General features: G+C 44.9%; 1 protein-coding gene and 1 long non-coding RNA gene across 2 annotated transcripts in view; one reads left to right on the top strand and one right to left on the bottom strand.

Moving 5' to 3' along the window:
* The window catches only part of Clpb (ClpB family mitochondrial disaggregase), a 120,532-nt gene that overhangs the window by 34,763 nt on the left and 62,124 nt on the right, over positions 1-23,645 (top strand). The window contains exon 4 of the mRNA XM_050122614.1: positions 10,891-10,994. Coding sequence (XP_049978571.1) covers positions 10,891-10,994 — 104 coding nt within the window. The remainder of the gene's footprint in view (positions 1-10,890; positions 10,995-23,645) is intronic.
* The window catches only part of LOC126488850 (uncharacterized), a 45,236-nt gene continuing 30,846 nt past the window's right edge, over positions 9,256-23,645 (bottom strand). Inside the window, exon 3 of the long non-coding RNA XR_007588797.1 lies at positions 9,256-9,366. This is a non-coding gene — a long non-coding RNA (uncharacterized lncRNA). The remainder of the gene's footprint in view (positions 9,367-23,645) is intronic.

Here is a 23,645-nt window from a genome sequence, read left to right as displayed (position 1 = left end):
AAATGTAGAAATAGACATAAAGTGTTTAGAACAGTGTCCTGCTGTAAAGTAAGCTGTGCTGGGTTTAAGTGCCTCCATTATTATTTCTGACTTTCCCAGAAGGGCCTTCAGGTAAACCTACCTTAGATGTGGTAGCAATGGTACCTGCCTCGTCTATAACTCTTAGGTGACTAAGAACCAGTAGAGCTCTGGTTTCCCTTTTCAGCCCTTTCCCTCTAAAGCTGGGGACCCTTGAGTAAAGTTCCTTATACATAGTTGGCTCTCGTCTCAGGTGGCCCTCTGCCCAATTAGGGCAGTGCCCAGTATTTCCCGGCAAGGAAGGGTGGGCAAGGGTACTAGCCAAGTGCCTGGAATGCCAGTGCCATGCCCCCAGAAAAGTATTCAGGGCTTGATGGTTCCCCACTACTGCTGCTGTGGCCGATTATCTCTGAGTAACAAAGAATCATTTCTAATCCCATTTGGAGTCGCTGTTCACGATAATCCTGTTTCGTAGTAATGATATTCCGTTGCAGCATACTCCCGTTTCTAGTTTGGCAGATGCATGCCTTGACCTCAGACAACCCAAGACACTGCTCAATGGAAAACTGTGCCAACTCATTTGCCTAACATGACAGTATCTGCCCCTCCCCACCCCACTTCAATTCTGTATTCTATTCTGGAGTTGTATGTTCAGTGCTCTTTCTTCTGGAGAGTGCCAGTTGGGGCAGGGCAGCTTCCAGTGCCATCTGGTTCAGCTGCTGAGGAAAGGCTGTTCATTTTGGGGACTGTGATATGGTCCAGACCCATTCCTCTTCTTTGAAACATCTTCCAGTGCATCTGTGCCTTAAGCTTATCTGAATAGGACTCATAGGCTGGGGGGGCAGGATAGAGTTAGATAAGGCCAGTGTGTCCGAGTTTCAGCAGTGTGACAGCTACATGTGTAAAATATGGTGTAGGAAACAATATGTTTACTCTAATAAATAGTGAACAACCTGGTTAGTTGTTTATCTATGAATGGACGTAAGACTATAGAGCCAGAGTCAAATGATGAGCCATGGGGCTGTGTTCTGTTCATCACTACATCACTGATTTCATTGAGGCCAATCAAACAGGCAGATTAAATGATATACAAAGGTATTGATAGGCTAGATGAAAGAACATTATCTCAATGGCTTGTAGCAATGATTAAATTCGTACTGGTAAAAATTAATGGGGACAAGGGTATAGGTCAGGGTTATAATGTTTGTATGTCATGTATAAAGCCTTGGATTTAGTCCTCAACACTGCAGAAAGAATTTATATAGGTGTGTATGTGTGTGTGTGCGTGCGTGCGTGAACGTGTGTGTGTGCATGCACGTGTGTGTGCGTGCGTGCATGAGTGTGTATGTGGAGACTAGAGGTCAACATTGGGTGTTTTTCTCTGTGACTATAAACCTTGTTGGTTTTTCTTTGCTGGGGAGGTGGGTTCAAGACAGGGTTTCTCTGTGTTACATACAGTTCTAGCTGTCCTGTAGACCAGGGTGGCCTCAAAATCACAGAGATACACTGCCTCTGTCTCCTTTGTGCTGGGATTAAAGGCATGCGCCACCACCACCTGGTAAACCTTGTTTTTTTTTTTTTTTGTTGTTGTTTTTTTTGTTTTTGGTTTTTTGAGACAGGGTTTCTCTGTGGTTTTGGAGCCTGTCCTGGAACTAGCTCTTGTAGACCAGGTTGGTCTCGAACTCACAGAGATCCGCCTGCCTCTGCCTCCCAAGTGCTGGGATTAAAGGCGTGCGCCACCACTGCCCGGCTAAACCTTGTTTTTTGAGACACAGTCTTTCACTGAACCTGAGCTCACCATGTGGCTGTATGGGCTGGCCAGTAAGCACCAGCAGTAAGCACCAGCGACTGCCTTTTCCTGCCCCTCCTCTAGTGCTAGCAGTCCCGGCAGATGCACCACACTGGACTGCTTTATGTGAGTGCTAAGGCTTGAACTCGAGCCTTAGGTTTGCACAGCGGGCACTTTGCTGACTGACTGGGCAATCTCCCTAGCCCAAGAACTTTTTTTAAGATTTATTTTTATGTGTGGTATTTTGTCTGCATGTATACCTAGTGCCCACAGAGGCAAGAGAGTGTCAGAACTCCTGGAAATAGAGTTGTTTGAAAGCAAATAACCGTCATAAGCTTGTGTTTGAATAGTTGGTTCTCCATTGGTGGAACTATTTGAGAAAAATCAGGAGGTGTGGGCTTGGGAGGAGCATATTCCTGGGGGCAGGCTTTGCGTCCATTGTCCTCCCTGCCCCCTGCAGCGCTGAGCTCAGCTGTTCCTGCTGCCGTGCTCTCAGCTCTCATGAACTCTGGCCCTCTGAAACCACCAGCCCATTAACACTTTGATAATTTCCCTTGGTCGTGGTGCTTTATCACCGCAATAGAAAAATAGTAAACGTGGTTGTGAGCCACCATGTGGGTGCTGGGAACTGAACCCTCTGGTGGAGGAGCTAGTACTTTTAACCACTGAGTTATCTCCCTGCCCCCTAAGAATTGTTTTTAATTAAAACATTAATAGAGGAACTGGAGAAATTACTTAGGAGTCATTGCCTGCAGCATTGCAGAGGACCTGAGTTTAGCTTCCAGCATCCGTAGCCAACAGTTCACAGCCACCTAATGCTCCAGCTACAGGGTAGCTGATGGCCTCTCTGGCCTCCAGGGCATCCACACTCATGTGTGCACACACAAATACACACACAGACACTGGTACACATGCAAATGAGTCTTTAAAAAAAAAGGGTCGCTGGAGAGATGGCTCAGCAGTTAAGAGCACTGGCTGTTCTTCAAGAGGACCAAGGTTCAATTCCCAGCAGCCACATGGCAGCTCACAACTGTCTGTAACTCCAGTTCCAGGGGATAGGACATCTTCACACCAATGCACATAAAATAAAGTTAAATGAATTTAAAAAGAGAAAAAGGAAGAAAGAAAGAAAAATAATAGGGGCGAATGTACAGGTCAGTAGTTAAAACCAAAACTGCTGTGAAATCCAAGGTAATACTTAGGTCAATACTGACTGAAATCTCTGTGTCCCAAGTGACTGTGCACGAGTGTCAGTGCGAGTCGGGAGTGTAGCATTTCTCAGTAGTCATTATTTTTACCCAGCCCTGTCATTCTGATAGGTCATTTGCCAAAGAGTCTAATTTAGACCCTACTGCAGTAAGAAGTCCTGATAAGGTTGGTGACCGTATGTCATCTTAGAACTAGTCAGGGATTGTCCTAGGAAGGCTGTGCTGGGTGACCTTCATTTCTTGGCTCTCACCTTACTATGCTGTGCTGTTTTCGACCCTCATGTCTAAATGTGTCACCTGTCTTGGACCACCACTGATTTTGATTGTTGTCTATCTGGAGCACCTTCTCTTTGTCCCAGCTAGCTGCTGTGACCTACTTCACTTTAACTACCATCTGAAAATATCACAGTCCTCAGTTACATAGCGGGTCAGTGACTGAGATAGTACAACAGCTAGGCAGGTGGTGGTGGCGCACACCTTTAATCCCAGCATTGGGAGGCAGAGGCAGGCTGGTCTCTGAATTCAAGGCCGGCCTGGTCTACAGAGTTAGTACAGCAAACTAATGAGCCACTGGGAACGAGCCTGACTTTAGACCCAATCTGATGTGTATTTTTGCATCTTGGTTTATTTAGTGTATACATTTGACTCTTGCTGAGCCTCAGTTTTACTCTTTTACAAAATAATATTGTCCTCTGCAAGATGCATAAAGATCCAAACTAGTGATTCTGTAAGGTGCCTAGTACACTGGGTGCTTTCTGGTTTCGTAGTAATCGACAGAAGCTTATTATTGCCCTATGAGAAACTGGGACACATTTTACACAGGCACCTTACTTGCTACCTTTCTTTAATTCGTTTGTAAAGAAGCTAGCTTTACAAAGAAAACTGTTCTCTCCTTGCCTTTTGCCTTCCCAGTTCATGTGTCGTGCCACAGGGCCCCTAGAGTTAGCACACATCAGTGCCTGTGGTCAGGCTGCCCAGCCTTGGGAAGTCAGTCAGTATGCTACTGAACGGTCCCCACTCTTGACTTTCCTTCCCATGGAACTGTGGGCTGGGCTGAGAATAGGTTACTTTGTCCTCTCCTGCCTGTGACACTTATCACAGTGGCCTGTGTGTGCTGTAGATGTGGGATGGGGAAGGGGAGGAGGATATGGAGTGTCTTGTGAAGCTTGACATGTGTGGGAATGACCTGGATCTGGGGTCATTGCCCCTTGCTTTATCAATTCCAGCTGATTAGCAGCCATCTTGCACACACCTGGCCCAGCCCCAGCTCACACCACAGGCTTCTCTTCTTTCCCCTAAACAATGTAAGAACCCCAAACAACTGCAGCCACTGAAACCAGAAAGCAACTCTTAACACTGATGAGCCTGAAAGCAACAGCTCATGGGTCAGAAGGACCGACTTCCGACAGACGAGCACTCCCACCTCTACTCTAATTACTGCCAGATCAACAAGTTAATTAGCTGTGCTCCAAAGGGGATTCCCGGAGTCCCAGGAACTGCCACTTGGGGACCACTCTCCCGGGCATGTCCTCAGTTTTGTTTAGGAATTGTCTGCAAACTGGGAAGGGCCGGGTGCCTAGGAAAGTGAGATGCAGGTTTTCACAGCTAACCGCCTGCAGCCCATGCAGCCCACTTCAGACCTACAGGTTCAGCAGAACAGAGCCCTTCCAAGTTTCTCTTCCATTCCCATCAAATAAGATTGTATCCCTTCTCATTCATGTATTTGTGCACTCATTCAGAAAACAATCTGAAGTGCCTAGTACACTGGTTAGTGTGACACATGGTTACGTATTTCAAAGTAAAGATACATAAGCTCTAAGTGCCTGCACTAAGTACAGGGCAGAGAAATAAGTTTTCAGACATGGCTCTTGTTCTGTACTCTGGTAGGAAAGCAAATAAAAGTCAGACAACTGTGAACCATGAAGGCCACCTGGGTGCTGTGCAGAGAGGAAGAATGAAACCCCAAGTGGGGGCTCAGAGGGCATCACTGAGTTCATAATGGTGCTAGTTGGTACCCCAAAGGTGAAAGATCATAGTCAGTTGAAGCAAGAAACAGTAAAGTGGTATCTTTGACCTTTGATACAGTTCAGTGAGTCTGCTGACTATCTTGGGTCCCTAATTCTTCAGTCCAAAAGATCAGTCAGGACTTAGAATTCTATAGCTGAGGAAACTTCCTAGAAGGAATAACCCTTGCAACAAATGACCAGGCTCAATATATAAACAGAAGTGGTCCTCAGTTCCCCTTAAGAAGTCACATATCTGTGTTGCTGTGTGTGCATCAGCATCAGCCTGCATCATGTCCTAGCTACCACATTCAGCTCCATCGCCCAGGGATATACGCTTGCTTCCAGGCGACTCCTGCTGCTGCAAAATGCTGTGGTGAACAGTCCCGTATGAGGTTTTCTCTAGGAAATACATATTCAGGAGCACGTGTAACACAGGACGAGGCACTTTAATTTGATGAAGTGTTACAAGAGAAGCTTCCAGAACAGAATGACTGCACTGGTCTATACTCTGACAGTGCCTGAAGATTTCCATGTTCTCACTGATACTTGGTATTTTTCAGCTTTCTAACTTTTGTCAATATATTGAGTTTAAAGAAATACCTTGTTGTTTTAGTTTGTTTCTCTAATAATAGATGAACTTGCTTCCTAATCTGATCTCTGGTGTCCTCTTGTAAAAAGTGGCTTTATATCCTTGTCATTTTTTCATTTTTATTATTTATTTATTTTTGGGGGGGATCTCTTCCCCAGTCTTAGCTTGTCTGTCCAAATTTACTACAGACTAATAGCTGAGAGTCAGTATGAGGAAGTGAGGGCTCTGTAGCACATCTCATGCAATAGACATTCTCTGCTTCTTCCTATTAGTAAGGGAAGTAGGGGGTGATCTCCAGCTTTGAGATAGGCAGATCTTTCTGTAGACCACCAGAAGCCAGATCCTAAGCTGCCTGAGAGAGTTCCTGATAACTCAAGGCCAGTAAAGGGTGGGTTGAACAGTTCCTTTGAATAGAGATGAGAGGTTAGAGAAAACTCAGTTGAATTGAATGATGTCCTCTGCCTCCTTTAGTCATATGATTAAAATCTAGTGTATGTCAGACTTAAATATGAGGCAGAGGTGGTTGAGCCTAGACCTGCAACCTGGCAGCCAGCATGCCAGTACCAGGATAGAGGAGAGGTCCCACTCTCCCTTTGGTAGACCCTGCCTGCCACTGGACTGTCAGCGTTTGTCCTCTCTTCATACTAGCTGACCCACCATCTCCTGTGCTCACCTCTCCTCCCACTCATGCTTTGGACCAGGGAATTTCTTTTCCCTGTAGCAGAAAAGAAACAAACATCACTTCTTTCCCAGGGTCCCTTCATTGCTGTGAACTTCTTGGAAATTCTTGTATCTGGCTTACAGTTAAATTTGTCCTCAGCAACCTTGTGGTTGCTTGTTCTAGCCTGGCTCACAGCCTGTATTGCTGTACCCACAATGCAGTGGGAATCTTTGGTCATCAAGCAAGAGGTGAACTGTCTTCTAACCCAGGCTGAGCTGGCTTCCACAAGGAGGTGCTAACCAAAGATCGGTGCTCTGTAAGTTGTGACCATTGCTGGAGAGAAAACTCTGACAAGGTGTTTGGAGGCATGGTTGTCACGGAGCAGCGATTCCTTAAGGCCTGTCTTTCCTCAGTAGGGCTGCTGCCTTTTGAGTTCTGTCAGAAATGAAGGGAATCTTCTCAAGGTTGCAGATGAGTCACTGTCTTGGATTGCTTAGCCGCTTTAGTCTCCAAGTTTTCGAAGTGAATTGCCCATTTCTTTGATTGGGTTAGCAGCCCCAGGGCTGATTCCCAGCCACTCTCCTCTCCCCATCCTGCCAGACCACTGTCTGTCCTCCAGGGCCAAAGGCAGCATACACGGTTGCTTGGACACGTCCTGCAGCTTGCAAATTGGACAGATGGAATCAATACTCATGAACCTGGAGAGGCCCAGGTAGCACAGTTAGTGACACTAGCTGCCTGGAGGGACAGCCTGCCATGAGAGGGAGGTGATTGAATAGTGATTGGATGCAGCAGCTGAGGATTAACCAAATTATGTCCCTTTGAATTTAGATTGACAAACCCTTCTCATTTGGACTTGAAAACATGTCAACTTGTGCAGACTGTAGAAGAGCTGCCTACTTGGTGTAAGGCTGTGCTGGCATACATTCTGGGAGTGGTCAGTTGGGGCCCAGATTCAAGTTATTGCTATGATTGTGTCAGCCATGAGAAGAGGCTCATTCTGTGCAGCTTTCCCATGTACTTATAGGCACTGTGGAGTTTACTTCCTCGTAGTCTGCTAGGAAGCCTTGCTATCTCTGTTATTATGGTAAGGAAAAGGGGGCCCTAGGTGTCGAGTACCTTGTCCCAGATACTATCTATAAATGATAGAACCGCATTTGTACTCCAGGTCTCTATGCATGTTAGAAAGTGCCATGCTACCTACTCAGTTAAGTTTTTTTAGCTTGTACTTCTCGAAACTTCCCTGGTTATCTTTGGGGCCAACGTGGTACAGAAAGTTGTCATCTGACCTCCATGTGATACTGTGCCATCTACAGCTGTACACACAAATAAAGGAATTTAAATTTTTGAATGGTAATTTTCTAATTTCGGAACTTTCTACAACTATTAGTTATCATCCTATGAGGGAGTTTTCCTAGCCAAGGGTAGTATATCCATAGTCTTAGTACTCAGAAGGTAGAGGCAGTAGGTTCAGCAATTTTAGACCAGTCTTGACTGTGCAGACAATCATAGGCTAGTCTGGGCTTCAGAAGACCTTGGCTCAACCCTGTTAGCAAGGGTGTGAGTAAGCCAGCTCCAAAGCTGTGAACATCTGTCTTGCTCCGCCCTCCCTGTCAACTCCTGGAGCAGGTGGAAGTCATCAGAGCAGGAGAGCCAACCCTTTTAGTGTAGGTGTGGGTGAGCCAGCCTTAAAATTGTAAAAATGGGAGAACTCTCCCCGTTTCTCATCTGGTGGACCAACCCTACAGCTGTCCAGACCCAGACCCAGGGTTATGACTTGGTCCACCCAGCATCTGCCCCATCTGTGACCTGCTGGAGCATGTGAAGGAAGCTGGCCTGCAGACCCAAAGCTGCAGGATCTCACAACACAGGGCACCAGCAGGATATCCAAGAAGAGTCCTATCGAGGGCCCAGCATTGATGGTGTGGTAGAAACCAGAGACCTCGAACCAGACCAACGACTCTTTGCAATGAACACTTGCAAGTAAAGATACATGGATAAAGGGGTTACTGCTGACTCACTGTGTCACACTCCATGATGAGATTTTTAATTGTTTTCTCTGTTTAAATTTTTTTCTTTTTTTCTCTTAAATTTTGTTTTATTGGGGAGGTACAGAGCAGAGGGTAGATGCGAAGGAACAGGGACATGAATAGGATCGAATTACATGATGTAAGAGACATGTAGAATAAATTTAAAATCAAAAGACTTTGGCTCAAAAATAAAAGATTACTTAAAAAAAACTTACAGGCTAGCCTTAAATTTCTTGAAATCACCCAATTCAGTGTCCCTGCAGATGAGTTTACTAGCATGAGCCATTACTCCTGGCTTTGTTTGCATCCCAGGCTAGCCTTGAACACACTATGTAGCTGAGGATGACCTTGACTCTAGGTCCTCCTAGTGTTGGGATTAAGTGTGGACTTGTGGAATTGCATCTTAGTTGCTGGGCTGTTATAAAACTTGTATAGTCATAAATATATTATAAGCACAACTTATCTGATAATAGCTGCACTCCCCAGAGAGTGTACCTTGACTCAATAAGAAAAACTCTTCCAGCTCCTAACTTTGCCTCATTGCTACAGTCTCTCTCTAAAGAAAATATATGTAATTATAACAAGTTATAAGCCATTATTGTCATTACTCATGTAATCATGCCCAGATTATCCCAGAATTTACTTAACCAAGTGTTGTGCCTGTTGAAGATAACAGCGGCCAAACCAAGTGATACATGGAAAAGCCAGCAGCATGGTTGGGTGCAAATACTGCAGAAACAAGAGAAAAACACTGAAACTAAAGTCTGGCTTTTTAATAGTCTGGTCATCCCAGGAATTTTTTTTTTGACACACCTGCCATTTATGCCTTTCAAAGTGTTAATGGTTTTGAAGGTCAGTTCAGAAAAAGTAAAAATTACCTTTTACAAAGAGCAAATCTGGCAAAGACACTCAGGGAAATCATGAGATAGGGAGCAGAGGACTATTCCACCTGGGTTTGGGAATTGAGCTTGGCTCGGAATCGGAGAGATGAGTGTAGTAGTTTGGGAATTCAGCGTGGCTCGGAATCGGAGAGATGAGTGTAGTAGTTTGGCTCCATGTTTTGCTCTAAAAAAGAAAGAAGAAAACATGTCTGAAGGAGGGAAGGCACAGTGTTCCCATGTGCCTCATACTCGGCTTGTGAAAATAAACATTAGTCCCATCTCTGAAAGAGGCAGCTCAGCAATACTTTGAGTGCTTATCCTAGAATTAATACAAGCACTCCGGAAGCTGAAGCAGGAGGATTGTCACAGGTTTAAGGATAGCCAAGGCTACATACATAGCAAGTCTTTGTATGTAGGGAGAAGAAAGAGCTCCTTATGCCCTCTCCTAGGGCTGAATCTTCTAGTAACGTGTCTGCTTGTCATCAAAATATTAAAGACATTCTCTTTTACAGTAAAAGGTTGGTTAAAAGACAGAACAGCTGACTGCAGTGCGTGCTTTTAATCCCTGCACTGCAGAGGCAGAGGCAGGAGTATCCTGGGAGTGTGAGAGCAGCGTGGTCTGCAGAGCAAGTTCCAGGACAGCCAGGGGTGTACAGAAACCCTGCCTCAAAAATCTAAAAAAAAAAAAAAAAAAAAAAAAAAAAAAAACCACAGCATCATCTCAGAATTCTCTACAACTGAGGCAAATGATGTTTTGAGCCTGCATAAAAAGAGGGTACATACATTTAGAATTTATCTATGACCCAGTTATTGTAAATTATAAGTGTGCTTCCTGAAAAAAACAGTCAAATAAATAGCCTGTGTTTTAAAACATCTTTCTTCTTTATAGAAACCCTTTCGGGGGATGAGTATTAGTGGGACCATTACATTATAGAAGAAAGAAGGGAAGCTACCGTACACTGAGCATGTTAACTAGTTCAAGCACTGTGCCCCATGCCCTTGTAGGGGCTCTGCCAACTATTTAAACTCTCCAGTCCATTTTTACACAGCTCCTGGAATGATTTCTCTAACGCAAAGGTTTGAGATAAAATATGTCAAACTCTTTATAATGATTGCTCTTAGAGTTTGGATTAAAGAGGTGGCTCTAGGAGATACTTCCGGTTTTGATATTTAGTAATGTCAGAATTTATACATGCATGGGTGTGTGCGTATATGGATCTGTAGAAGAAAGCATATGTGATCATGTCCTGCTGTCTGTCCTTGCTCCCATTCACACCTCCTTCTCTCTCATTGTGCTGTCCTGCCTTCTCTGTCTTGCTGGAAGGCATCACTCAGGCTGCTCCTGTGCCCTGCTAGTGCACGTGTGCTTCCCATCCTCATCTACTCCTTCAGAAGCCTTATTCCTACAGTTTTATATAAATATGTAATGATGTATTGACCCTCTCAGCCTACATCCCCTCTCTTCTCCCTTTATCCCTGTTCTCGCCCCCATCCCCAATCTCAATATTCATGTCTGTTCATATTATTTTTCTTTGCTGTAACCGTACACTTGTTCCTTCCCAGGAGTCTGTAAGCGCCATATCACAGGGAACCTAGCCCACAGACCGGTGACTAGAATGTAGTGAACATTTGATAAGTAGTTGTAGGATGAATTGTCTTAGAACTGTGAAAAACAGACCATTTGATCTGCTTTTCTAATTGCTTCCAGCGTGGTACAGGTTCTGCTTGCTGCTGGAGCTGACCCAAACCTTGGGGATGATTTCAGCAGTGTCTACAAGACTGCCAAGGAACAGGGAATACATTCTTTGGAAGGTAAGGTTGGGCTACCCCACTGCTCTGGGTGTCTCCACCTGTGGCTTCCACAAGCTTTGCTCAGTGTCCGCAGCTACTTGAGGGCATCCCGAGGTGCTTAGGAGAGATGCCTTTCATAGTTCCTTTCACCAGTTCCAAAGTGTCTGGGGAAGAGAACGGAGCCTGAGTTCATGACTTCATTGAGGTGGGGCACATTTCACCTAGTCTCCTGAGACTGGGAACCTCCGAGTCTCCTTTCGCTCCCTACAGACTTCCCTGCCCCAGTACTAGAACATATGCTGTGGTTCCTAGCCATAGAGGTCTCTAAGTACAGCTGTGAATATTGCTTTTTCAGTGTGTGGTCTGATATCTGAGACTGGTGCTTTGCTTTGCTGTGACCTAGGGCTAGGATCAGACCTTTGTGCCTTGATCTTCTGAGAGCTGTAAAATGGGCTTATTGCTAATACCTCACGGATGTGCGGGTGGTTATTGGGCTGCAGAAAAGGTGTTGTAGCACCTGTCTATTGGAGAGAACCTGCTCGGAGCAGTCTGTGTGGTCTTTGGTGAGGAGTTCTTCAAAAATGAAATTGAGAAGAATGTAGGTTACATTGGCTGCAGACAAATGTGTGTTCTATATGTGAGCTTTTGCCTGTGTAACCTGTGCCTGCCTCCTAACCACTGTCCGCCATCACCCAAGACAGACTGCTGTTCCACTGAAGTTTGGTGACAGGACAGCTTAGCAGTGGCTGCTTTAGAACTGTAGCCCTGCTGATTGCCTTATCCTGGAGTGCACTTGAATCCTGGAGGAGATTCAGCAGAGGAGAGCCTCGGTGCACTTAGCCCTCTGAGCAAGGGAAGTAAGGCTGGCGGCTCTGTGGTGCTGCGCCAGGGACAAAGTTTCTCAGACCGGTGACACGAGGGGAGTGTCCAAGAGCATCAGGGCACCATGCCCACGTGAAGTGTGAAGTTACCCTGCTGCTCTTCTGGATGCTCCTTAAATCTTGGCCTCTTCTATGGTTATTTGAACTCCCGCCGCCCCTACCTTCCCTCTCCTTCCCAACTGAGAGTAGGCCATGACCTGTGCCTCTGTAAATTCCTCTGAGCTAGAAAGCGTTCACTTTGTACTTCAAACAGAAGAGAAGTTCAGGAGTACCAAACTTGCCCTTTCTTTGCCGCTTAAAATGGACTCGGCCGATGGGCTGTCAAACACAGCTTTCCCTTGCATCTGTGTGCTTGCTGTTTGGGTGCTCTCACCAGAAAGCAGAGAAGCTGTCAGATGCTGGGGCCAGGAAGGAGTGGGGATTCTTGCAGTGCCTTCTCTTCTGCTCTGAGAATTTTAGCAGATTTTGCAGACTCTAATCAAGCTTTTGCTGTCAGCTTTGCATCCTATGTTTCTTTGTAGGTTGATGCTCAAATTCATTCTAGAGCAATACAATAGCGATCCACTGGTTTGGTTTTTTTTTTTTTTTTTTGTCTGGGAATAGCCAAATTGTGTAAATTTCAACTTTATGGACCATTTGGTCTTTAGTATGACTACTCAGCCTGACTCTTCGGTATTGAAGCAACCATGATGGTTCACGAACAGACTTTGTTCATTTATTCATTTGAACAGCCTCCCTGAGTTCCTTCTAACTCCAATGCCAACCAACCTTCTCACTGCAGGTAAACAAATAAAAATATTAGGAAAGGCCGCCATGAAAGAAAGATATTAACTATTTCTTTTTGTTTTGTATAGCCTGCAGTTACCAGTGGGCTTTCTGTAGACTCAGTGTTTATTTAGAACGCCTTACTGATGACACTTCTGTGTGCTAGCAGTCTGCTGGGCAAGCACACTCCCTACCACCATGCACTTTTTAGAGCAAATGATCATAAGGCCTTGATGATTTAGAGTTCTCCAGCATGTGGCAAGGCAGTTTTGATGTATTGTCGTTAACTGCAGCTGACATTAAGTCCCTTCCTCTATTTCTTTGTCTACAAATTGAGAAGTTTTTTTTTTACCATTTGTTGTTAAAATAAAAAAATGTGTCCTGCACTTATCTGCACTTATTTTCCTTCCTTATTCTGATGACCCTTGCCTACTCCTGCACATTAATAACTTGTTTTCAGGGAACCTGCAGGCGCTCAGTAATCATCAGAGTGCTTAAGAAGCTTTTTAAAAATGCATCCTAGGGCCGGGCATGATGGCACACACCTTTAGTCCCAGCACATGGGAGGCAGAAGAGCTTTGATTTCTGAGTGAGTTCCAGGACAGCCCAGAGCTATACAGAGAAACTCTGTCTCAAAACAAATGCACACTGCCTCCGAGGGCTGGAGATGCTGCTCAGTGGTGGGGCACTTGCACGAGGCCTTGAGCTCCACCCCCAGCGCTGTTTTGTTGTTTTGTTTTGAATTCTAGTATCTTGTCAGGAATCATTAATAAACTCAGTGTACTGGTCCCCTTCACTGACTACCTTTGTCTGCCACAGGTTATTTTCCAGGGTACATCTATTTGGATGTACTTTGTTCTCTGCTTTCTGGATGGGACTAGGATGATGACACTTGACATATTTCATCTCAGGGCTCTTCTCTAGGCACCAGGTTAATTACGGGGATGGCCAGTGTATTTTAGGGCACATGTCATGTTCCAGTATCAAAAGGTTGGAAGCCCCAGCATCCTTTATCATCTTCTTCACCATGGTTTTCGGACCTTTCTCCATTTAAAGACGTCTTGTCTTTTCATCCTCTCTTAGCTGTCATTTCCTGCTGTGAGCCGGGCACTGCCAGCTCTGCGCCATCTCAGTGCTGACGTACGAGTGTAAGATCCATCCCTGAGCTTCATTTCTCGTTTGACTGACGTGACTGGGGGTGGAGGGACTGGGAGATGTGTGAGGAAGAGTTTAGAAGAGCCAGTATTGTCACAGGCTTAGGGCAGCTAAACAGTCCTTGCTGTCAGAATCAGTACCAAAGTTCACTGTATTTTATAATTATTTCTGTGGATATTAGCCTATCCTTGGTACTGAGGGAAGATGGTGGATTGTAGTTTGTGACTCTGGCCCAATTTCCTTAACCCCAATAGTATATATAGCCTTTGCCTGCCTGTCAGTATTGCTGTGTTGATCAAGATATAAAATAATGTGACGCGTGAATTGCAAACTTCTCTACAGTTATAATTGCTTATTAGTTCCATTTATTTATAATTCAGCTTGCTTTTACTGCATGTCGGGCACTCTGCCAGATGCTGGGAATATCTAAATTAATATATATGGTCTGGCCCCTCAGCAGTGCTCCTAGCCAAGTAAGATGGACCTCTGCAAGGAGTTACACTACCGAGTGGTAAGGACAAAGGTAGCTAGCTGTATGAAGAATGTAAGCAGCCCAGAGTGAGGTACTGATGGTCTTTTTTCTAAGATCAGGCTATGTCTTGGACATGTCATTGGGTGAGTGACTTTGGATTGGTTCTTAAAGATGAGTTGGAGATTGCTTGCCTAGAACACACACAGCCTGAGGAGGACAGGATGGTCTTCGCTGTCCTCACTGAGGCCCTAGGAAAGCCTTTCCCCTGCCTTACATGCCAGCACAGCTTCTTGAGGAAGCCTGCTTAGCTAGGTACATTGCAGACTCATGCCCTCTTATCAAGGTTGGTGTTTTCAGGTGATGGTGGGCTTGCTAGCACAGCTGACCCAGGAGTGCCTGGCATGGAAATCTTCTTGGCCTGGCTGTTGTTGTTGCTGTTCTCTGCAGCCCTCAGAGTGGTGTCTTCAGAGTCATAATGGTGGACTTAAAAAAAATAAAAAATAATAATTTTTTAAAAAAGCTTAGGAAATACTGCCAGGCAACCATGGTTCATCTAAGCCCTGTTTGCTGACTAATTATATAATCTTGGCAAGTGACATAAAGTCCTTGACTTTCAGACTTCTCTGTAATACAGGGATAACAGTACCCATGTTATTGGACTGTTAGGATGATAGACAATAACTATATGTATGTAAAAGCCATTGGCAATGGAGTTCCTCTATGAAGGTAGGTTTGAGCTCAGTGTAAGTCAGGACACCTGATTAGGAAGTAGTGAGCAATGTACCAAGGAGCACAAACAGGCTGGAGTCTGCCCATCAAGACTTTCTTAGGAGATTCTTGCCATGGCTCCCTGGGTTACATGGGCCAAAGGTCTTGGTAACTATGATTTCTTTGGTTCTGAATGCTCAGCTACATGTAGAGCAGGTGATAAGCTCAGAGGAAAGAGGAAGAGAGAAGGAAATACATCTAAGACAGGGACACAGATGGGACAGATATGACAGACAGGTGGGATTATAGCTGTTCCTCTGTCGGCTCATTCCTGTCTCGATCACAGTCCCTTCAGAGCCTCAGCCTACCTGCTCACTCCAGGAGACTTCCCCTTGTGGCTGGGCAGTGGGCTCCTATCCTTAGGTGGAGGAAACATTAAATTAGTGGTAACAGTAAACAAGTCGCCCAGCCGTGGATGCCGCGGGCTGCTTATAAGTAATGGTTATAAACATCCAGTGTCTGGTGCTGTCAGAAATGCAAGCACGTACTCCGAGTGCCTCTCATATGTACAATTAAAACAATAAAACATGGTAGAAACGTGGCCAGAACAGGCTATAAGTCAGGTTCTCTTCTCAGCTTCGAGTGGCAGCTGAATAAAGATGAGTCCTGAAGAACTGGGTTGGCACAGGGCTCTTCCAGGGTGAAAGCTTCTCAGATTGGACCTCCCAGAGCCAAGAACCCCTTCCCACAGGGGCAACAGGTCCTGGCCTGCTCCAGCTGACCTCCCCATCTCTTGCCTTCAGATGGGGGACAAGACTGTGCAAGCTGGCGCATCACAAACCAGTGGACAAGTGCCCTGGAGTTCAGGAGGTGGCTAGGAGTCCCCGTTGGCGGTAATGGAACTGCTCTCTATACTATAATAGTTCTTCTCATCCCCAGGCCGCGCTAGGTGGACTCTCCAACATTCATCTTTATATAAGCTAACCACCGTGTAGAAGATAAGTACCATGTACCCAAACCTTCCCTGGCACAGTAGAAAATGAACGACCCCAGAAAATCCAGACTAATAGGAATCCAGAGACTCCCATGGGAGAGCTTGGGTCTTATCCCCAGAGACCTACATGCATGTCAGCCCCACTTCCCCCGCCCATGAATAGCACAATCCAGACTGCAGGTATTACTTGTAGTTAATGCCCAGATGCCTTAACACATCTTGGCCTTGGTGTCCCTAGAGAAGAGACCTTAGATTGCCACTCTTGGCTTCATTCATAGATGTCCTTAAGCCAAGTGGGTTTGTAGACCACTTAGTATCTGTGATGCCTGGAGCAGTTCCCTAGACTTCTCAGAAGCTCTCCTTCCCAATTTGTAAAATAAAAGTTATTAAGAGAGCTGGGAGTAATGTAAAGTAATGTAAAGCCTGGAACATAGGAGGAATCCTATGAATGGAAACCTCTGTTTCGTTAGTCTAATTATGTCCATAGGAAACTACAGGGTCTTTGACCCTTTATCCTTAAAGAGCCAAATATTAATTTGAGTCTAAGAAATGTGAGCTACTTAATGATATGACCTTGGGCAGTTTATCCTGTTTCTGTGCTACTTTTCTCATCTATAGAGAATATTTCTCACACCACAGATTTGTTATAACGATCATTTGATAGCTGGTATGGTGTTGCATGTCTGTATCCCAGCACTCGGGAGGCTGAGGCAGAAAGAATGAAAGTTTAAGGCCAGCCTGAGATACATTGTGAGGCCCTGTGAAAAGACCCATTCTCCCAACACCAGGGGAAAAAATATTAGTTGATGTACTTATGAAAGTGTTTGTATGATATGAAAGCAAATAAGATATACTAAGAATGGCAGCTAATGATAATAAAGATTGGATATAGTCGAGACCACATTAGACCAGGGTCCAGTCACGCTACAGATCACAGCGGAGCTCAGAACGAAGAATGTTGGGCTGAAGTGATCAAGGAAATAAAATTAACCTTGATTCTCAAAGTCTAGGATTGAGGCAGCCGCCAGAGGACAGAAAGGTGGGTCTGGGTAGGTATGAGGGGAGCAGGGATGTGCTGTGTCCAGAATTCTCAGGGGTGTGAAATAGAGAAGCTCTGCTCCAGACTGAAGAATGAACGTGTCAGGACACACCATTCATGGAGCAGAAGGTCTCCTTTCAGTGATCAAGACATCAGGGTTTTATCATCAAATGCAGAGGCTCCAAAGTCCTAGAGGTGAGGGGCTGCAGGATTGACTGTTTCAAAGGGTAGCAAAGGAGGTATGATAATGAAGCTGTACCATGTCAGTAGCTAGGGCAGCAGCAGGTCACATTTATATATATTGATCTTGTGTTCAACATTATGTGCTCAGTAAAGGAAACTAAGGCAAAAACAGTGATGTCCGAGGACTGGAGAGATGCCCAGCACTTAGAATCACTTGCTGTCCTTCAGAGAACTAGAATTGGTTTCCTAGCACTCACATCAAGTGGATGATAACTGTCTGTAACTCTAGCTCTAGGGGACTTGACACCCTCTTCTGGCCTCTGAGGCTAAGTATGTGTGCCAGCATACACACATTCACGCACAAAGAATAAGAATAAATCTTTTTTTTTTTTTTTGAAGCAGTGATGTCCATTGCCAACAAAACTGTTTCCTTTCCTTGTGTAGAGCTCAGAGACCATACCAGGTTGCATGTGCCTCTGAGTATGCCAAGACCTCTGGCTTCTCCAGAGGCTTGGAAAACCAGCAGGCTAAAAGCTCTTAGGCAAGTTGTTTTTATTAATGCCCTGACTCTTCTTCATCCTTGTCCAGGTCCACTCAAAAGTCTCATTACCCCTCCAGGGCCAGTAGTTCTATATGCCATCTCTCAGCTCTGCCACAGAACCAGCAGGGTGGACAGAGGGCTGTCACTCCGTCAGGCATTTTGGCCAACTTCAAGATGAAATGTATTACCCAGTTAGGTTAATTGTTTCTATTCTTTTAGCTCTCCAAACTTACATAGATATATATGTCTTTCTCTCTTAGGAGAGAGAGAGAGAGAGAGAGAGAGAGAGAGAGAGAGAGAGAGAGAGAGAGAAGAGAGGAGAGAGGAGAGAGAGAGTAGTTGACATGTTTTATTAAAAAGAATAAATTCGATGCATTTATAAAAATAAGAAAAGTATGATGGGATAGCAAAGAGCTAGTCTTGTGATTTTTAGCTGATTTACATATTTTGTGTATAAATATTTTTTCATCAAAAGTTCCAAATCAGGGTTGGGTCCCACACACCACACAAAATATATTAGAGACATTTATATGGATAGCAGGAAGGGAGACAGAGGGCTGAAATTTTCCAGGCACCCAGTGATTGATGGGGGCTGAGGCTCCCCCTGACGCTTTATTGAGTTTCCGATGATTATCTCTCGCTGAGACATTTTTTACAGATGACGGTCGAGCTGTCACAATGGACCATGGGGGAAAAAAAACCAACAATAATAACACTTTAATCTTTTTACTGCACTGCTCCCTAGTATCTCAGATTCATCTTCTCTGACGCACGCAGTTCATTATTCTGCCCCTCCCTGGATGGGAAATAAAGGAAAATAAATATATATGTAGACACGCTTACCCACATGCATACACACAACACAGAGTATATAAAGAGACCACCTCAGAACCAGAGAGGGGCAGAATTTATTGTTCTTTTTGCAAGTGTTGAGGTTTATTAGTAGAGATGCTTGGTTGGCTTGGAATTGGCTATTAATTACAGCGTTTTGTATTTGTTTTTTATTGCAAGTTTTTAACATCTTGAAGAAAAGGCAGAGGAGAGGCAAGCAGGTGCAGAGACGGGGATCACTGAGGGACCAAGTTGGACCAGCCAGGTTGCATAGCTGCTCAGAAGCAGGTTTCTTGCGCTTGCTGCCAGCTTGTCCCTCAGGATCCTTGGAGCCAGAAACCACTGAGCACCATGCTCTCGAAGAGTCAGGAAAGGTGAGAAGTGAAAGAAATTGAAGCAATGTTTGAGTCCTGATACATATCCTCAGCAGACTCAGGAGTTGGCCCCCTTTGTACATTTGAGGATGGAAAGGAGTGACGTGGAAAGCCTCACCAGGTTCTCTGGTAAAGGAGTCCTGGGCCAAACAGTATGCCATGCAGTCTGTAAGCCATCTTTAGTTCCTTGCCAGGCTTTCTGTTCTGCCTTCCTTTCCATGGGATCAGAAGGCTGCTGGCCAGTCTTCCCTTTAATCCATCACACCTTTGCTGAGCCAGCCATTACACTTGGGAGGAGTGGGGGGAGGGGGACAGGAAGTACCCTGTTCCTCAGGAGTCCATGAACAGAGAGCATGGTACCTGTGAAAACCTTTTTTTTTTTTTTTTTTTTTTTTTTTTCTTTTTCGAGGCAGGGTTTCTCTGTGGCTTTGGAGCCTGTCCTGGAACTAGCTCTGTAGACCAGGCTGGTCTCGAACTGACAGAGACCCGCCTGCCTCTGCCTCCCGAGTGCTGGGATTAAAGGCGTGCGCCACCATCACCCGGCCTGTGAAAACCATTTTTAAGTGGAGGCTGGACCTGAAACCAGCCTCGGTCACCATGGGCTCATACATTCTACAAAGGATAAAGCTGATAACAATATCCATACTTTAAGAACCTAGTTTCTGCTTAAGACAAGCTTAACATCTCACTGAGGAAGTATTTATTAAATACAGGAATGTAATGCATGAAACTATGGAAGAATACACAGGCCCGTGCAGGAGAAGACGGCACCTAATTCAGTGTGAACTAGATATTACTACAGTGCATAGAGGAAGGGGATCATGACCTCAGGCTGCTGTCAGGAAATACGAGGCCAGAAGTGAGGCATAGTCCCACAGAAGAGACAGGCGTCTGAGCTGGACAGTCATTGCCTGACGGTGCCACTTTAACCACTTGCATGAGCCGAGACTAATTTCTTTGTTTATTAAATGGCAACCTAGTGCATTTTTGTGAGGAAAATAGTTGATCAAGTCCCTGGCCTGATCTCTCACACATAGAATTCAATAAATAGAAGCCATTCTTTTCTTAGCACAGTACTGGGGTGACGTCCCTATGCCCGGTCTCCATTGTTAGTGTTGGGGAGGGTTCCAGCGTGGCGGGATGGCGTCAGAAGGAGAAAGAGCACGACATAAACTGAGTACTTGTTGACTCTTGCCTGAATGCCAGGTAATATGCCCAGCTTCCTACAGACATTTTATCTTTGAGATAGGAACTCAGACTGACCTTGAATGCATTATGTAGCCTAGGCTAGCCTTGAGCTCCCAAGCCTCTTGCCCCTTCAAGTACTGAGACTGCTGGCATGTGCCACTACACCTGGCAGTCACTGTTTGTTTGTTTGCTTTGGTTTATACTTTTAAATATAGCACCTTTATTGAATTGAATTGACATATGAAGTTAACCATGTAAAATCTATAACTTAGTGATGTATTCTTTCACAAGAGTTAAACAAGCATCACCTCAGTCTATTTTAGAACATTTTTATCACATCATAGGAAAACCTCATATGCTTATCAGTTATTTTCCATTTGCCCACAAGTCCCTGGCAGCTACTTTGTCTCTATAGATTGCCTAAAATGGACGTTCTGTGTACGTGGAACCATATACCACATGGTCATTTGTGACTGACTTCTTTTCCCTAGCATTGTTTCATACATAGTGTGGCAACTGTCATTACTTCATTCCTTTTTATGGTTGAATAGTATTCTACTATATATCATTTATCTCTTCACCATATGATAGATATTATATTGTTTACCTTTGGGCTTTTATAAATACATGGCCATAAATATTTATGTAATTTTAAATTTATTTATTTATTTATTTGAGATAGGTTCTCCTGTTGGAGCTCTGGCTGACCTGGAACTCACTATGCAGACTAGACTGGCCTTGACCTCAGACATGGACCTGGCTCTGCTCCTGAGTACTTTGTACCACCTGGGGCACATATTGACACCCCTCCAATCTATGTCAGATTTTATTTAAAGAATTATATCTTTAAAAGGATATAATTATTTTGTATTATAAGAAAATTTTAGAGTTATAATTAATTGTAAGTATTGGTATTTTAGTACCATGAGCACTATTTATTCAGTACCCCTCAAATTATTGTTTGTCATACCATTTACATAGTACTTAGCACATGACAGAGCTAAGATAAGCAGGGCTGTGTGTGTGTGTGTGTGTGTGTGTGTGTGTGTTTAAGTTTAAGTGGTGCTGAGAAGCAACCAGAGCTACATGGAGGGCATGGGGACTCTGGCTGTGGACCCTGAGGCGTAGTAGACTTTGTAACATTCTCAGGCAGGGGTAGGGGCAGAAGTGAGCAGAGTAGTGGCTGTCACTTTTCCTGTGGCCAGAGGGGGTGTGGAACCTCCCACAGAGACAGGGAGGCGTCTGGGAGAGGAGCCTACCACCCCCTGCAGGTGGGAAGATATCTTTGTTGAGAAGACCACCTTGGTGGCCAGCTGGTAAGACAGGCTTGGATGCTCCTTTGGATGACTTTGCTTACTCTCAGGCCAAGGGGATGGGGGTGGGGTGTTGTTCCTTCTCTCCGCCCCATTTCTACCTTCATCATCTTTTGTGGCTTAAAAAGAGTGAGATCTCAGGATTGGGCCTTATTAGCAGTTAGCAGTGGGGCTGTGTCTTAGTTACTTTTCTATTACTATGAAGAAACACCATGACCAAGGCAAAAACAAACGAAGCACCATTTAATTGGGGACTTGCTTACAGTTTCAGTGGGGGGAGGGGGTTGGGGGGCGATTCCTTGGTAAGAAGCGTGCAGCAGACCAGTAGGCATGGCACCAGAGCAGTAGCTGAGAGCTTACATTTTACCTACAAGTTGGAAGCAGAGATAAAAAGACCTGGCCAGGCATGGGCTAAGGACCTCAGGCTGCCAACACTGGACAGTGCAGAAAAAGCTTCATGCCAAACGCGGAATTGGCATGGGAGATTCTTGCTTGCCACCAAATGTCATTCTTCTGAACACCAGGGCTTTCGTACAAAATGGAAGCATAAACTTACAGCTCCTGGGGCAGCAGTTCTGAAGTGATCTTTGGGGGAGTGTGTGTGTGTGTGTGTGTGTGTGTGTGTGTGTGTGTTTGTTATTTTGGATTTTATTTGTTTTGTTGGTTTTGGGGTTTTTTTGTTTTTCTTTTTTTTGGTTTTTCGAGACAGGGTTTCTCTGTAGCTTTGGAGCCTGTTCTGGAACTAGCTCTTGTAGACCAGGCTGGCCTTGAACTCACAGAGATCCGCCTGCTTCTGCCTCCCTCCCGGGTGCTGGGATTAAAGGTCTCTGGAGTGATCTTTCTGGAGAACACCAGCATGACCAGCACTATGTAGACACTGCCAGGTGACACTATGCAGAACAGGCAGTGGTTCTCCCACCTGCAGTGTCCTGCGCCTGTGCCTTATTGGGAGACTAGATAAAAAGGGTCACGGCTGGCACTGAGACCAGATGCTGTGTTACCACACCTAGAGCAGCCCAGCAAGAGGGTCCTGTTCTTTCTTTCCATTTACAGACAGGAGTTTGGCACAGAGAGGTCAAGCAAACCATGTGAACCTGCACAGCAAATTCAGGATTCAAACACAAGTGGTCTGGCTCCAGAGCCTGCTCAGTTACCAGCCATTCTGTGCTGCGGTCACTAGACATTTGTTTATAGATACTGTTATTGTTTTCCACAAACAGAAATATCTGGACCTTATTTGTGTGAGATGTTGAATAATCCAAAATGCTTGACATCAGAAGAAAATCAGATTTAGGAGTTTGTTTGAAACTTGGAATGTTTGTGTATAAAGTTTATTAGTTGAACACCCCTGATCCAAAAAATATGAACTCCATGCCCTAAAATCAGGAAAATTTTTGATACAAGGTCGTCGTATGTAGTTCAGGATCGCTTCAAGTTTGTGACCCTCTGCCTGTTTCCCAGAAAGTTTGTGACCCTCTGCCTGTTTCCCAGAAAGTTTGTGACCCTCTGCCTCTGTTTCCCAGAAAGTTGTCAGCACTGAAAAAGGATTTGGAATAAAAAAAAAAAAAAAATTTTTTTTTTTTTTTGGATTTTGGGGTATTTTACATCTTTGATTTTCATAAAAGAAGCACTCAGTTTATTTCTACTTGCTGCTTCAACAAGCATTTGTCAGGCGTTTACAGCTACAGCTCGGCTCTGCTGTGCTGTCTTTAGCCCAGAGTGTACTGGTGAAGAAAGTAGGGACACTCTCTCCAGCTGGTAGGCAAGCCCAGCCACACAGCAGGTGGTTACTGTGAAATGTCTCTGGGACAATACCTGCCTCAACTCAGGCAGTTCAGGATGGGTCGGATTCCAGCTGGGCCAGAAGCTCCAAGATAAGAACGAGCATTAGGAAGGCAGGGGTGAGAGGGAGACCACAGAGGAGCAGGACACTTGAGGAACAGGGCTCTCACGGGCTGTGATGCTGGTTCTCTGTTGAAGTCACCTGCCCTTGTGATGAGCACCCTGCATGCATAGCCTTGTCACACTTGTGAAGACACACTATTGATTTGATTCTCGAATCAGACAGTTAATTCGCAAAGTCAGAAATGGCCCTATTCATTCGTGATTGCGTCTGCAGAAGCTGCCACCGTGCACGGGCACTCATTACACTTGTTTGCCCAATGAGTGATGGGGTTTCTTTGTAAAATGGATTATACCCTTCTTGCTTTCTTGAGCCAACTATCACT

This window comes from Alexandromys fortis, unplaced genomic scaffold (genome assembly GCF_014885135.2).
Source record: "Alexandromys fortis isolate MF-2015 unplaced genomic scaffold, M_Fortis_MF-2015_v1.1 scaffold_209, whole genome shotgun sequence".
Taxonomy (NCBI): domain Eukaryota; kingdom Metazoa; phylum Chordata; class Mammalia; order Rodentia; family Cricetidae; genus Alexandromys; species Alexandromys fortis.
Note: the sequence above shows the minus strand (reverse complement) of the source record. Positions and strands in the feature narration are given on the sequence as shown.